General features: G+C 44.1%; 1 protein-coding gene across 1 annotated transcript in view; it reads right to left on the bottom strand.

The window, feature by feature from the left end:
* The window catches only part of PDZRN3 (PDZ domain containing ring finger 3), a 235,994-nt gene extending 229,676 nt beyond the window's left edge, over positions 1 to 6,318 (bottom strand). Inside the window, exon 1 of the mRNA XM_017543314.2 lies at positions 5,423 to 6,318. Within this exon, the coding sequence (XP_017398803.1) occupies positions 5,423 to 6,145 (723 nt within the window). The 5' untranslated portion in view covers positions 6,146 to 6,318. The remainder of the gene's footprint in view (positions 1 to 5,422) is intronic.
* Positions 6,319 to 15,398: the final 9,080 nt, after the last annotated feature.

Raw genomic sequence — 15,398 nt, forward strand, 5'->3', positions numbered from 1 at the left:
GATTCAAATCCCAGCTCTACATTTAGAATCTAACTCCTAGCCTTAATCTTTCATAATCTGCCACTCTCATTTAATAAAAAGACCTCTATCTAATGAAGATGTAGAAGCTAACGCATGCACATACAGAAAGCACCTTACGTGTAGGGCGCCCAGTAGAACTCAATGAATATTATTTCCTTTCCTTTTAAGCTCCTTGGTCTATGGTCCAGTGTATAATTGCCTTATAAACAGATTCTTACTCATCAAATATTTTTATAGCGAGGCAATCACCATTTCTGAACACAGAAAGAACCACTTACAGATAAATCTCAACAGAATTGCCAATTCAAATTGTCTGGTTATGCTCATTTAATCCAGTGTAGCTGGGTAACATATTTGTAAACCAAATCCTAATTTTCCTTATGAATCACTGAAATGAAATAGAAGTGACAATGTATAATTTTTTTTTAGAGGAAGTAGGCTGTTTTGTTAGATATACTATGGAATGGCTCTATGTAGAAGCTTTTCAGAAACAAAATTTACTTCATGGTGAATACTCTAATAGATACATTTCAAAATATTTGGACATCTGGAACACCTTTTGATACAATTGTCTATCAGATTCACTTATTTCCAGTTCTGAAAAGGACAAAATAGTTTCTGGGATTTGGGGCTTTATAAAACTTGATCTGGGTGGGTCTAGTGGAACAAAAATAATATCTCCCTAAACCTGGAAACAATTTTGTTAACTGGGACATCACGGAGAAACTCATTCTTCTTAAACACAAGCCCACTTTTGGTGAGCAACCTGAAAAGTTCTGATGACTGCCAAGACAGGCCTTTCAATCTTGAACTCATCACCAAATGAATACATATCCAGAGCTTATATAGCACACATGGCAATGTATTAGTGCCACAGACATGGCCCCGGACAAGGCAGACTCTTCCACTTAGTTACAGCTATGATAAATGCCACGCAGGAGAATTACCAAAGTGAGAGTCTCAGGGCACGAGATGCAGTCTGTGAGGTCCGAGAGGCCTGGCTTCCTAGAGGTAGCGATGCTTGAGCTGAGATGAGAAGAACAAAAAGAGAGATTGTCTAGTGATGTGCAAATCCTACGTGCAGACAAAAAGGCTGTGGACAGGAGGGGAGAGGTGGAAAATCTGCAGGTTACTTAGTGCAGAGTACGGGGCAAGACTGTCCCAGGTAGACAGAGGAGCAGGTGCAAAGGCCCAGAGACAGAAAGGAGCTCAGTGGCACATGAGTGGACTCTCAGAGACATGAGAAGCTGGAAGAAGAGGATGAAGGGGAGAAGAATCTTGGCAGACGGAAGCCAGTATGATCTACGCATGTGGGACCTTACAGCCACCCAAGAGAAATGGGAAGGCATAGGAAGCTTGAGGGAGAGTGATAAAAGATTTACATTTCTAAGAGATTATTCCTGATGCTAAGTACAGAAGGAATTGAAGAAGGGCAGTAAGATTTGTAGAGGAAAGAGTTATGGTCCAGGCAAGAGACAGTGCTTGAGACAAAGGTCAATTTTGCTCCCCAAGGGACTTTTGGCAACATCTGGAAATATTGTTGATACCACTTTGGAAGTGCTGCTAGCATCTAGTAGGTAGGTAGGTAGTTGCCCGGGATATTGCCAAATATCCTACAATGCACAGGGCAGCTTCCCACTCCCATCACGAACCACTGCCACCACCACCACCAACATACCCACACCCAAGAATTACCCAGTCCAAAATGTCGGTAGTGCTGAGATTCAGACACCCTGGTTTGGACCACGGTGGTCATTTAAATGAGCTGGAGAGCTGTGAATAGATTCAAGATGTATTTAGGAGGTAAAATCCACAGGATTCAATGATAGATTGGGATGGGAGGCTAAAGAACAAATGGTATTGAGTATGTATCTCAACCTTTTCAATAAACCCAAGGAAAGTTATGTCTAGAATGTTTCTTTTCCCAGAAAGAGCAAAAAAGGCGTTTGCTCTGGAGTGCTTTTGCTTTAAGAATCAGAGGGGTAAGTCAGAATGGGAAACTGAAGCTGGGAGCAGAACTCTTTCACTCAAGTATAGCAACTCAAGTCTGTTACAGCTCAGATGTGGCCTCAGTGAGGTCAGAGATGCCTGTCTAGGCTACGATTATCTGTCATTTAACTACTAAACAGTCTGGGCTTTAAATTTTTATCCTGGTCTTAAGATTTGGAAGGTGTTTAGACAATGGTCAGTAAATCCGTAACTGTGTGAAGACCAATACATGTTTGGTCTGTATCTACCTGAGCGTAAGCTCTTCCTCTAGCTTAGTAGCTACTTAAAAGACCAGCATCATCTGGGAGCTCATTGGAAATGCAGAATCTCAGGCCCCTGGCCAGTCTTAATGGATCAGAATCTCTAGGGGTAAGACTGAGGAATCTCTGTGAAGCTCTCCAGTGACTCCAATCATGCTAAGGCTTGAGAATCCTTAATATAGCTCACGTTGTAGAACAGAAGAAACAATGTCTATGCTGGTACAGCACTAACAAAGCCTAAGTGCTCAGCAGGTGTCAAAAAACCCTGAAACAGATAATTTAAAGAATGCCACATCATTTATGCAAGTTCTAGGCTGCTGAAGAGCTGGTACTGGAAATCCGAGTGTTTCTAATCTCCTTCAGCTTATAACAGAGAAGCAAACATTAGGGCTTATTTTAAAAAGAAAATAAAAATGTTGCACATGTGAGTTTCCAGGCCATATAAATCTTTCTGCCTTTTAGAAGAGAATAAACAGTACCCAGCAGGAGCAGAGAGCCGGCCCAATGAAATAAACAAGTTCTTAAACAGCTTCCAGTGGGAGGGGTTTTATAGTTGACGCAGGAACAGCAAAAGCATTCAGCAAGGGCCACTGAGGGTTAATTTCGGGGCAAGGAGAGACAGCAAGCTTCCCTATGGCCTGAGGCCAGCCAGGGTCTGAGGCCAGGGAAACCATCTAGAGCAGCTTGTGGGCCGGGCCATCCTTGGCTGTTCTGAAGGCTGGCACTGAGATTCGTCAAAGTTCCAAGCAGGGCTCCAACTCCAGAACAAACCTCCGTAAGTTCAAAATCAACATCTTGTCCCTAAGCTTAACATCCTTGTTTATGCTACTCACGAACCCAACAGAGCCTCAAAAACATCCACAGTTTTGATTTAAGTATCATATTTTTGACTCTGAGATTTTACCCAAACACTCCAGAAAGAAAACAGAAAGTTAAGAAGAATAATAAACTAGCTCAACAAAAAATGATGCATAAACTCTGGGGCAGTGAATGGCTTATTTATAAATACGCGTCACTTAAAACAACGAAGAACATCCAGATGACAGAATAAACAGCTGAAACTCAGGAACTCGTTCACCCTAAATCTGGCGCCTGATTGAAGACCAGGCTTTGCCCTCTGTTTTGGTGATTCGAAGGTTCACACACTCACACCAGTCTTTTGTGTGCCTGTGAGGTCCTGGGTGAGCCGTGGAGCTGTAAATATTTGCCCTTCGCCCAGAGCTGGCCAGCTGCTGAGACTGCAGCTGACAGACAGGCCAGGGGCCAGGAAGGGAGGCCAGGTCGGAAAACTTGCAGGCCTGGTGTGCATGTATGGAAGGGGGGCTGGGAGAGGGAAGGGGAGGCAAAGCAGACACAGGCCCCTGGGGGACCCGCGGGCAAATATTTTCCCCTTTCTGCCACACCATCTGGAGCAGGCAACCAGAGAAGGGCAGCAGGCCCAGGCCCCTCCCCAGGAAGGCAGAAGCACCCAGCTGTTGAAAATGTGGCTTTTGCAATCAGGAAAACCACCGGTTCTTTACCTGGGCAACTTTGCACCACCCCTCCTCCCCCACCATGCCAGGACACTTGACAATATTTGGATTGTCACTATTTGGGGGGGAGGCCAAGAATGGCACTAAACAACCTACAATGCACAGCACAGCCCTCCCTGCCCCCCTCCCAACTAACAGTTATGGGGCCCAAAATGCCAATATGCCCCAGGCCTGAGAACTCTGAGGTAGAATCTGAGTACAAGTTCTGCTCCCTGGGTCACTATTTAATTTTGGACAAGTTCTATAACTTCTCAGAGTCTGTTCCCTCATCTCAAAGGATAACATAGGTAATGCATGTAAAGTGCTTCCTATTGTTGGTGGCACTTAATAAACAATAAATGGTAGTTGTGGTTGCACTAAGGGACAACATGATAGTGGTTAAGAACTTGGGCTGGAAAGATGGGCACACAAAGGTTCAACATGCAGCTTTGCACCCAAAAGCTGTGAGCCAGGCATTAAACTGCCCCTTAATGAGCCTCAGCTTTTTCATCTACTAAATGGGAAGGGTTACACCTACCTCACTTGATTAAAAAGGAAATGACTGGGAAGAACGCAGCAGCCAGCCTGGAGCAAAGTAAACCCTCGCGCCTGGTGGCTGTTACAATTACCCGGACTAGCACAGCAAGGGAATTGCTCAGGTGGAGATCTTAAAACTAATTGTAGGTAACACTTGTTGAGCATTTACTCTCTGCCAGGCACAGTGCCAGGCCCTTCTTCTATAATCTCTCCCTGAAGCCTGACAAAAACCTTTCGCACTGAGGGAAATTGAGGGACCTGAGAATTAAGCCAGAAGGTCATCCAGCTGGTTAGCAAAAAAATTTTTGATTAAAAAAAAAATTGAAAACAATTTTAACTCCAGAGGACTCACAATTATTACTTTATACTTGTTGAGGGCAGAGTGGTCCTTTAATTCTTTCTGAAAACCCTGGATGAATACCTCAGGGGGTGCCTGGCTGTGTTTTTGCTCTGTATGTCACATCTCTAGGGACCATAGTTTCCAACTTTAGCGAGGTTAAGCAGCTTGCTCAAGGTCAGCCAGCTAGTTGGCAGCAAAATCCACGCTTGCGTCCAGCTTTTACCCCAGAGGCCTCTCTTCTGGCATCCTTCTTAACTTACATTTGGCTGTGGGTTCCCCTCCCTCCACTTTTTTTTTTTTTCTGGAATCCTAGAGGATGCACGCATACAATTCACCCAATGTGTCCATCTTTCCTCTCCTGTGTGTCAGTCTACAGGTTTCTGACCTCCGGAGGGTCAAGCAACTTGCCCGAGATCCCCCAGGCTCGTCTGAGCAGCAAATCTTTTGAATGCAGTTTTGACCCTGGAGCTGCATTCTTCATTCTTATCCTACATTTGCTTGTGGATTCTTTTTCGTCCTTCCAGAACCCCTGAAGGTGTGCATCTATACTTTACAGGTTACTAGACTATAGGGACCACAGGGTCCCACCTCAGGCAGGTTCAGCGACCTGCACGTAGTGATACAGCTGGCAAGCAGTGGAAGAAGAGAAAGGAAGCAGGGATGCTCCCGAGAAGCTCAGGACATCCTGTACCCAAAGGGATGGGGCGGGGTCCTGGGTCCCCAGAGGGCCCGGCTGGAGGTCGGGGCGGGCAGCAGGCGCCTACCTTGCCGTCCGGCGGCGCGGCCACGCAGCGGCTGAGCGAGTCGAGGCGCGCGCTGTATTCGGTGAATTTCTTCTGGTAGCGCAGCGCGGTCATCTGTAGTTCGAGCTGCGCGGCAGCCAGCTGGGCCACCAGTGACTTTTCGCGCTTCCCAGCGCGCAGCGCCTCCTTCTTGAGCGCCTTGTGCAGCGCGCCCAGGCGGGCCTGCAGAGCGCCGTTGTGCGCCCGCAGCGCTCGCGCGCAGCAGTGGCCGCCCGCGCGCTGCTCGCCGTGCGTCAGGGGCAGCCCGCAGCCCTCCTGGCAGCGGCCCACGGGCCGCGCATCGCACGCGTCGCGCATGTGCGCCTCCACGTCGCGCCGCAGCAGCACCTGGCCGCAGCCCGCGTGGCGGCAGCGCGCGGGCGCGAAGTCGCAGCGCTCGAGGTGCTCCGGCAGCTGCTGCAGCTTGACCACCCGGCCGCAGCCGCCCGCCGCGTACGCGCACTTGATGTCCAGCTTGAGGATGAGGCGCTTGAGCGGCAGGACGTGGTTGAGCTCTTTGGCAGACAAGCGACCGCGGCAGCGCGCCGGGCAGCTGCCCTCCTGCACCACCCAGGGCAGCACGCAGCCGGCGCAGAAGACGTGGCCGCACGGCGTGGTCAGCGGGTCCTCTAGGACCTTGTGGCACAGCGCGCACTTCAGGTCCGGGTCCACGTCGCCGTCGAAGCGGTCCAGCTCGAAGCCCATGGTGGCGGCCAGGTCCCGGGGTCGCCGCCGGGCGGCCGGGCGCCCCCTCCCTCCCCACGAGGCAGCCCAGACAGGCCGGCTACGCTGCCCGCCCGCTCGCTAGCTCTCCCCGGACTGAGCCTAATTGCTCCAGACTTCCTCGGAAAATGCCCGAGGAACAGGACTCCTCCGGCCGTATATGCGCGAGCGCGAGCGCACATACATCTTGCCTCGGAGGCCTCTCGCCAGCCCCCAGGAAAAGCGAGAAGGCTGGAAGGCAGAAACGCGTGCGAGGACACTGAGGCTCGCTACACTGGACGGGCCCGCCCAAGACGCCAGACTGAAACTTCTTGGGAAACTCCTTTCTGTTTTCTTACAGTCTGCGCTATAGGAGACAAAACGCCAGCCGAGAAAAGCTCGCTGGGTTTGGAAGTGAGGCTGCTGCTTTCGCCCAGACGAGTTCTCTTGGAGTCCCTTCCGGAACGGATTAAAACTTTTTTACTCCATTCTCCCTCCCCCTTCCTCTAGTGGCTGATTGCAGAGGACTCAAAATATCCTGGGGCCCACTATCTCAGCACTTACGGTCTTTATTTATTTATTTCATTCCAGGGAAAGTTACAAAACCTGCGGGACGCTCAGGCTGCAACTTCAGTTCCTCTGACCAGAGGTTCTGCGAACCTCCAGGATTTAGCAGGTTTCCAGGACCGGTGGATGAATCTAGCCGGGCAGATTTTGGGGGTCAAGAGCGGCTCGCCAGCTGCTGGAGTGGGAGAAGCCGGCGTGCTGGCTCCATCCACTTCACCTAACACCTCTGAAGTGTCTGCACGACAGTGTGGCAAGCGTTGTGCGCTTCTAAATCCGTTGCTTTAAATATCATCGGTACAATGTTGTGAGAGGGTTAGCTCCATTTGAAAATTATTTTCCCGTGCTTACAAAAGAAGCGATGCTGACTGCATTAGTTAGAATTGGGAGAAAACCCGATCTCTCCCATACTCATATTAAAAACTGCCCTCCTTCAGTTTTGGCTTGTTTTGTTTATGTGTACACTTTGTCATCATTCCATTGAGGAAAAAACTTGCCCTGTCGGGTCCTGTAGATCAGTGTTTCTCACATTTTAATGTGGTTGTGGTTCTGATCCAGTGTGTTGGAGCAAGGTCTGGGAATCTCCACACTGAAAGCACTTCCAAGTGTTGCCAATGCTGCTAGTCCATGCTGGTCCTTGGATTCCCGCTTGATTGGAAAACCCTGGTGATCCGTAGATCTGGACATTTATTCCCTGCTCTGGTGTAGCTTTTCAAGCAGTACAGCAAACCTGGCTGGGTAGCATTCAGCAACACTCCTGAGCGTTGGAGGAATATTTTTGGAATTCCAACCTGAGTGGAAAGTTCATAGCATCATCCATGGATTTTATTTTTACCTCCCCAGGCTATAGACATTCCTAAGAAACACGCAGTCAGCATTGGTGAGAGTGAAATCAAGCTATGGAATTCTCATTTGGAATCTGCTGCCAGTTTCTGAACTGTGAAGCGGGAGAGTTGGAGCTCTGTATTCAGTGATACTCTGGGGCCCGGAAAGTGGGATTACAGCATCCATTTTGTCTAATTGCTTTCCTTCTCTCTTTTATGTGGCTGCTAAAGCCCCATGACCTTCACTATTTAACTGCTTCATCAGAGTGAAAGAATTGCCTTGATGTTCATAAGGATTACTTGTTTCTAACTGACCTTTAAAAAGTTGACACTCACTAGATTTTTCAGTGCATGGTTGAGGTCACTGGACAGTGTTCTTTAATCAGTGTTGGTGGCATTTGTTGCCTATTTGTAGTGGAGACTTTCTTTTAATTGCTTTAATCAATTAATACATTGCTTTGATAGGATTCCGCATGGGGTGGAATATTATTGGCCTTTGTTCAGATAAGCTTGTGCCAGGGAATCCTCCATCAGTATATTCATTAAACTACTCATGGGCTCTCAGATAATGGGCAAGAAATTCTTTCACCAAAGGTGTGTGGGCTTGTCAGTTTCACAGGATGAGCTAGTGTCAACAGGGTGATAATCTTCAAACCAAACTGGTTTTGAGAAACAGGGAAGCTCTGTCCTATACCATAAATGTAAATTAGTGCTTACTTGGGGTGTACACTTCTTTTTGGAGGTGTTCTACTACCCCTGGGGTGGTCTCCCAGATGGCAGACTGAGAGGTTGTTGATGAAGCGCTACAGCTGAGGCCACAGAAAAGCCATAGCCTACTGTGGACTGGCCTCTTTAAGGAAAAGGAAAGTCTGTCTGTGCCACTCCTCATCAGTTAATTTTAGTATCAAAATTCTTGGAGGTTAGAAAAAAAAAATCCTACAATGTCAGAGCTGGCAAGATCATGCATATTATTTCAGTCACTGAACTTAACAGACAGGAGAAATGAGAGCCAAAAATACTAGGAAAAAGGAATTCAAGGGCAGAGTTTCTCAACTTTGGCACTACTGACATTTTCATTCGAATAATTATTTGTTGGTGGGGGTTGTCCTCTGCATTGCAGAATATTTAGGAGCATCTCTGGTCACTATCCACTAGACATAGTAACAACCCCTCATTGTGACAAGCAGCCATGGCCAGTGCCTGATTGAGAACCACAGTTTTAGGGAAGCTTTTTGCTCATTAATGAAGTCAGGCAGTGCTGTCAGCCCACATATTCTGCTGGCTGTGGAACCACCTGGTGAATGCTGCACAGTGAGAGAGGGATGTTATGATAAATCGAAAAGTCAAGGCACCATACCAATCAACATGAATAAAAACTGTAGGAAGATGAATGTTTGGTGTGGCAGGCCTCCTGAGAAAAGTAGCTGATTTTTCTGACATGGATTAGGCACTTACTCAACCGTCCGAGAAGCATCTGAGTGTTTATATATGGATGAATTCCTTGTGGACAGCTGGACTGGTCACTTTGCAAATGACTTTGCGGCTTCCACTACCTCTGTTCTTACCCCTTCCTTTTATTGCCTGATTCTGCACTTTCTGTGGCCCCAAGCTTCATAAAAATACTATTTTTATTTCTATATTCACCACTATCCCATTCTGTTTTTAGTGTCCTTTCCATCAGCACATTTAATCAGAGGGTGATAATAATATCTACCACTTTTTTGGACTCTTACTAGGTATCAAGCACTGTGCTCAGCACGTGACCTTCATTGCCTCATTAATCCTCACAACACATAGAGAGGTAGATATGTTGTCTGCCCTGTTTTACAGATGGAGAAACTGAGGTTTATAGAGGTTACATAAGGTATCTAAGTAGGTTAGGTACATCATTGAGTACACAAGGTAACTTGTGTATCTTATAAGGTTACATAAGGTATCCCTCCAGTCAGGGATGTCGACAGGAGAATTTCAGAATCCTCACTCTTAATCACCATAAGCCTTATGTGTCCTCCTCCACAAGCCCCCAGCTCAGGAGGCACTCCCTTATAAATAATATGGATAATCACTCCACTCCTCCATGTTTGCTGGCTATCAATCCTCAGCTGCCCCTCCGGTCTGACTGTGGCTTCAGTACTAGAAAAATAACCAAAAAAAAAAAAGTCAAAATTTTTTATTTTTTTTGTTTCTTTCCCAGGCTTAAATATTTGTATTCTGCTAGCTAAAATAGCACTATACAATTGGATAAGGATCTGTTTTTACCAAATGAAAGTACCACTAGAGTGTGCAAAGGTACAGCAGTCATCCACAAAAACAAGTGTGAAACATTTTGGTCAGACTGCTTGCCACTTAACATTGCCAATGTCAGCCATCCTGGGGGCCTGACACATTCATTTGGCCTTGGGTTGAAAGGTAAGAAGAGAAGGTAATTCTCTATTCTGGAGACTTTTGAAGACTTTGGTAAGTCAGGATGAGTTATCATAGCAGGGACACTGGACAGAAGACAAGAATTGCAAAAATGCTTCTTACAAATTTGAGCAAAAATCTGGTCTGCAAAAGTCTGGCTTTTCTTTCCTAACTCTCCAGATAGGATTAGCTTCCACAGGCACATGCACATACCCTTGTATAACACTGATCACACTTGAAGTGTCTTAATTTATCCAATAATTATTTAGTAGCTATTACACGCAAAGAAGAGGCTGTTCTTGCACTGGGGCTACAGAGGAAAACAAACAAAATAAGCAATGTCCCTCCCCTCTTAAGCTTTCATTTGAGGGTAGGGAGCAGCAGATATCAATAAATGAATAATAAATGAGATGATTATGGAATATGATAAGTTCCCTAATAGAATACTGCTCCAAGTGTGGTCTGAGGACCAGAACATAGTTCCCGGGCATAACCTGGAAGCATGTTGGAAGGCAGAATCTCAGGCCACACCTTAGATCTACCGAATCAGAATCTGCCTTTTAGCAAGATCACCAAGTGATTTATGTGCACTTACTGTGTGAGAATTGCTGCTCTAAACACCGTAAAAGAAGCTCATGTGCTGGAGAAAAATCAAAGGGGCCCATTTCACATAGGGCAGTCTGGGGAGGGGAAGTGTGAGTTGTTGCTTGAAGGATGAGAATGAGCCAGCAATAGCTGGGAGAAGAACCAGGCTCAACAAGAGAAAGTGCTGAGGTTCGAAGGGAGTCAAGCACATGGTCTATTTGAATTAGACAGAGTGTGCCTAGAACTTACAGCAGAGTAAGCCAAGCAGAGAAGAACCAAATAAGGGTAGAAAAGTAGACAAGAACCAAATGGACATGGGCCTGCAGAACCTGCAGAGGAAGGAGTTTGAATTGATTCTAGTGCTGGATGGCACTGAAGTATTTTGGGCAGCAGAGGGGCACAGCTTGATCAATGTCTAGTTTCTATGCCACGTATTACACTCTATTGCAGAGTAGGGCAATCGCTCACATTCTGTCCCCCATGCTTAACACTTAGTAGAAATGTAATAAATAATGAACAAATAACTGTTCCCTCTTCCTGCTCCAAGTAAGTTCCTGCTGCTCAGATCCTAAACGTGGGTTGGTACTACCAGCATGAGGTATATGTATCGCAGTATGAGTTAAACAGGCCTCTGTGACCTAGTCAGAGTACCTGTCAATATTTAGAACATTGTTCCCATAATAAAATCAATTCAGAATTATGAACCGCCAACTCCCATATGAATGAGTAGATCATTATCTGGTTGTGAATTGGCAGGCTTTGTATAGAACATGTGTGTGTGCATATATAAATATAAATGTTCACATACGTGGCTATTTATAAACATACATGTACCTATATACATGCAGGAGGAACAAAAAAATTATTTAGCTAAGCATAATAGAACATCCAAATAACCATGGAATAAACTAGTTAGAAATTGATTCCTCTCTCAAGCAAAAAAATATGATCCATAGTTAGCAGGCTGAGGCTGGTATAGTGGCTTCCAGGTCATCGAGGACTCAGGATTCTTTTCTCTTCTTGCTCTGCAGGGCCTGGCCTCTATGCTCATTTCATTTCATGGAGCAAGATAGTTTCTGCACAGCCAACCATTTCAGGCAGGAAAATGGAGGAAGAAGGGGTAGGCCAACCTGATTAAGCTAGGGGAAAGCTTAACTTAATCAGATTGGCCTGGCCCTTCCTTGAGCTTTTCTGAAAGCTCCACCTAACGACCTTCTCTTACATCTCAACAGCAACACAATTTATGAAATGTACTCTTTTACAAGGTACAATGCTTCCTGGAATATCAATAGGTTCTATCATAAGATATCACTTCACACCTGAGGAGTACGACCAAAGTTAAAAAAGACAGACAATAATAAGTGTTGACGAAGATGCAGAGAAATCGGAATCCCCACATATTGCTATTGGGATTGTAAAATGGGGCAGCCATAGTTTGGCAGCTCCTCAGAATGTTAAATATTGAGTGACCATATGAACCAGCAGTTCCTCTCATGAAGAGAACTGAAAACACATGTTCAACCCAAAACTCATACACAAATGTTCATAGCAGCATTATTCATAATAGCCAAAAAGTTGAACCAATCCAAATGTCTACCAACTGATGAATGTATAAAACAAAATGTTGTATATCCAGGCAATAGAATGTCATTCGCCACAAAGAAATGAAGTACTGATTCATACTATACCATGGATTTATATTGAATACATTATTCTAAGTGAAAGAACAAATGCGTTACCACATGCTTATTATTCCATTTTTATAAAATATGTAGAGGTAGAAATTAGATTAGTGTTTACCAAAAGCTTGGAGAAGGGGGAAATGGGGAATAACTGCTAATAGGTAGGAGTTTCTTCTTTTCATGTGATGAAAATGTTCTAAAATTAATTATGCCAATGGTTACCTAACTCTGTGACTATACTAAAAAACACTGAATTGTACCTTTAAAAGGGTGAATTTTTGTAGCATATGAATTATATCTCAATAAAGTCATTCTAAAAGTGCAAAAATAGTAATAGGGTTGTGTTAATAAGGAAGAAGGGATTGACGACTATTAGATACACAGGTGTCATTCTCCGTTTACATACATGCATAAGCTATTTTTTTTCAAAATTATATGTATTAGACTAGGGTTTATTTTCTTATTCATGCTAAAGGCTATGTGTTTAAAGATTATTGAATTAAATTGCATTCAGACCCTTTTTGCCTGCAAGTTTCTGAAGCCCAATTCAAAGTGAATAGGGATTGGCTGGGTGTGGTGACTCATGCCTGTAATTCCAGCACTTTGGGAGGCCAAGGTGGGTGGATCACGAGGTCGGGAGATCAAGACTATCCTGGCCAACATGGTGAAACCCAGTCTCTACTAAAAATACAAAAAAAAAAAAAAAATTAGCTGGGCGTTGTGGCATATGCCTGTAATCCCAGCTACTTGGGAGGCTAAGGCAGGAGAATTGCTTGAACCAGGGAGTTGGAGGTTGCAGTGAGCCGAGATCGTGCCACTACACTCCAGACTGGCAACAGAATGAGACTCTGTCTCGAAAAGACAAAAAACAAACAAAAAAACAAAGACAAAAAACAAACAAAAAAACAAAGTGAATAGGGATTTTTAAAAATGAAAAGAATAGGCCTCATCATTAAAAAGTCCAGGAAGTAAAGTGACTTCAGGCATGGCTGCATCCAGATCCTCACAGGAACACATTAAGAATCTGCCCTGCTTTCCTCTGGGTTAGCTTCCTTCTCAGGCAGACTCTCCCCACATGGTTATACAGCGTCTGCAGTTCATGTTTGCATCTCACTACCTTATCATCCATAGCACAAACAGCACTATTTTCCTGATAGTTCCAATAAGTGTTCAAGGCATGACTCCTGACCTGCCTTAGGTTATCTGCCAACTCCTGAGCCAGGGAGTGGAAACATTCTCACCCAGACCACAAGAAATGAAGGTAGGAGAATGAGGGGTTTCTCACAAAGAGATGCCAGAAAGACAAAAAAATGTGTGTCCCCTATAGTCATATAACAGGAGTCAACACTAGTCCAAAAGAGGGGAAAAGCATTACTTATAAAATGTATAACAACCATTGTGCTGTAATGAATTTCAAAAACTCCTGTTAGCCTCCTTAATCATCCTCAGTTATAGGCTGACTTGAGGCAATAATCAGTGTAGGGGAAAAATACACAAAATAAGGCAATGTAATGCTCTTTTTAACAAATGCATTTTACATTTATACAACAATGGACTCTCTTCCTTCAGCTAAATCACATGAAAGGTAGGTACAGTGGAACTTAAAGTTTTAAAGTGTAAAAGGTATCTGTAATGTTGGTCAGTGTTGCATCCCCAGGACCGGGAATGCTGTTTGGCTCCTACTGGCCACTCAATAAACATGTTGATTGGCTTTGTAATTTACCCATATATTTCCCGGTCCTAACACACTCTGTAGGTTCTTAAACCTCAGAGATACTTGGTTATTCCTAAGGTGAAGAAAATCAAGGCATGACATCTAAACAGTAAGACTTATGATTACATGAATTCCTCTATCAAAAATAAGACAGTGCAATCATCACAAATGCATGGGAAGTTATAAAATGTTTATATATATATATATATATATATGTATACACACACACACATGCATACATATGTATTTATACATACGTACGAATACACACAGGCACTAATTTCATTAACAACTAATTTGGAAAAGCTGCTTTTCCAATATTTAAGTATCACTTTACAGTATGTTCATTAACATAAGCAAGCTCTTTAAAGTCCTTGCAGCTCAAGCCTGTGATCTAGGAACTCATTAATTTTAATTTTTCTCCTGGCACCTTCTACTGCACTCTTATTTACTCAGTCTGTAAAATTATGATAATAATAATCCATGTTTACCTAGCATACAGTAATAATTGCTAATTAACTAATTTTTATATGTAGAAACCCCTGAAGACTTTACACAGGTACCGAGTATTATTATTTTAGGGTGGTGGTAAAGATTTGACTTTTTGTTTTCAAGTGAGACAGGTCACACTCAAATGTTGCATTCTCTTCAGGAATGGAATATTATAAACTGCTTCCATGGGCTATCCCATTGCGGATGGATTTGACATGTGAAACCCTGCAGTGTGATAGCACTTTCTCTTGATGTCTAGAGCCTCAAATACCCAAAGTTGTGTTCAGTGTTTCATTCAGGGTGGGGGAGAGGAGGCTTTTTACAGTAAAATATAAACTGCTTTGGCAGGGACATCAGCAGACAGAGATCTGAACACAGATGATGCAGTTTTGCCACTCTCAAAACTAGTGACATCCAGAGAGCCTCCTGCCCATAATATGCAGCACACAATTGCTTTCATTTAAATGTGATTCGATTGTACCAAAAAAACAGGCTTGCTCTTTGTTTTGCTTTGTTTTTCTCTTGCCGTTTCTTCTTTAGCATTTTATGACAAAAGAATAACATCTATTCTTTTGGGAGGGCTTCAGGCAGAACATTTTTGAGATGTCAGCCAACCAAGAGAAATGTGACATCCCTGTTCTTTGAAATCATGTCCTGAGACTGTGGTTTTGGTACGCAGATCAAACTGGCACTCGACAATGAAAAAGCCAAAACAAAATATTAACAAAAATAGTCCTACAATGGTATGGTGTTTCCAGGATAATCGTTTGTTATATTTTAACAAAGTTCACTTCATTCTATTTTCATTGTTGCACAGGAACAGACACGTAATGTTTCACAAAGCTGGCTATGAACGTCTTTCTATAGGGACAAAAAGTAATCGTGGAAAAAAATTCAGCAATGGTAATATTTTTCTAGACAGGTAAAATGGAAAATGTGTCCAAATTCTGGCATACTCTCTGTAGTTTTGGCAAATAGCACACTCCATCTTA

This window comes from Cebus imitator, unplaced genomic scaffold (genome assembly GCF_001604975.1).
Source record: "Cebus imitator isolate Cc_AM_T3 unplaced genomic scaffold, Cebus_imitator-1.0 Scaffold152, whole genome shotgun sequence".
Taxonomy (NCBI): domain Eukaryota; kingdom Metazoa; phylum Chordata; class Mammalia; order Primates; family Cebidae; genus Cebus; species Cebus imitator.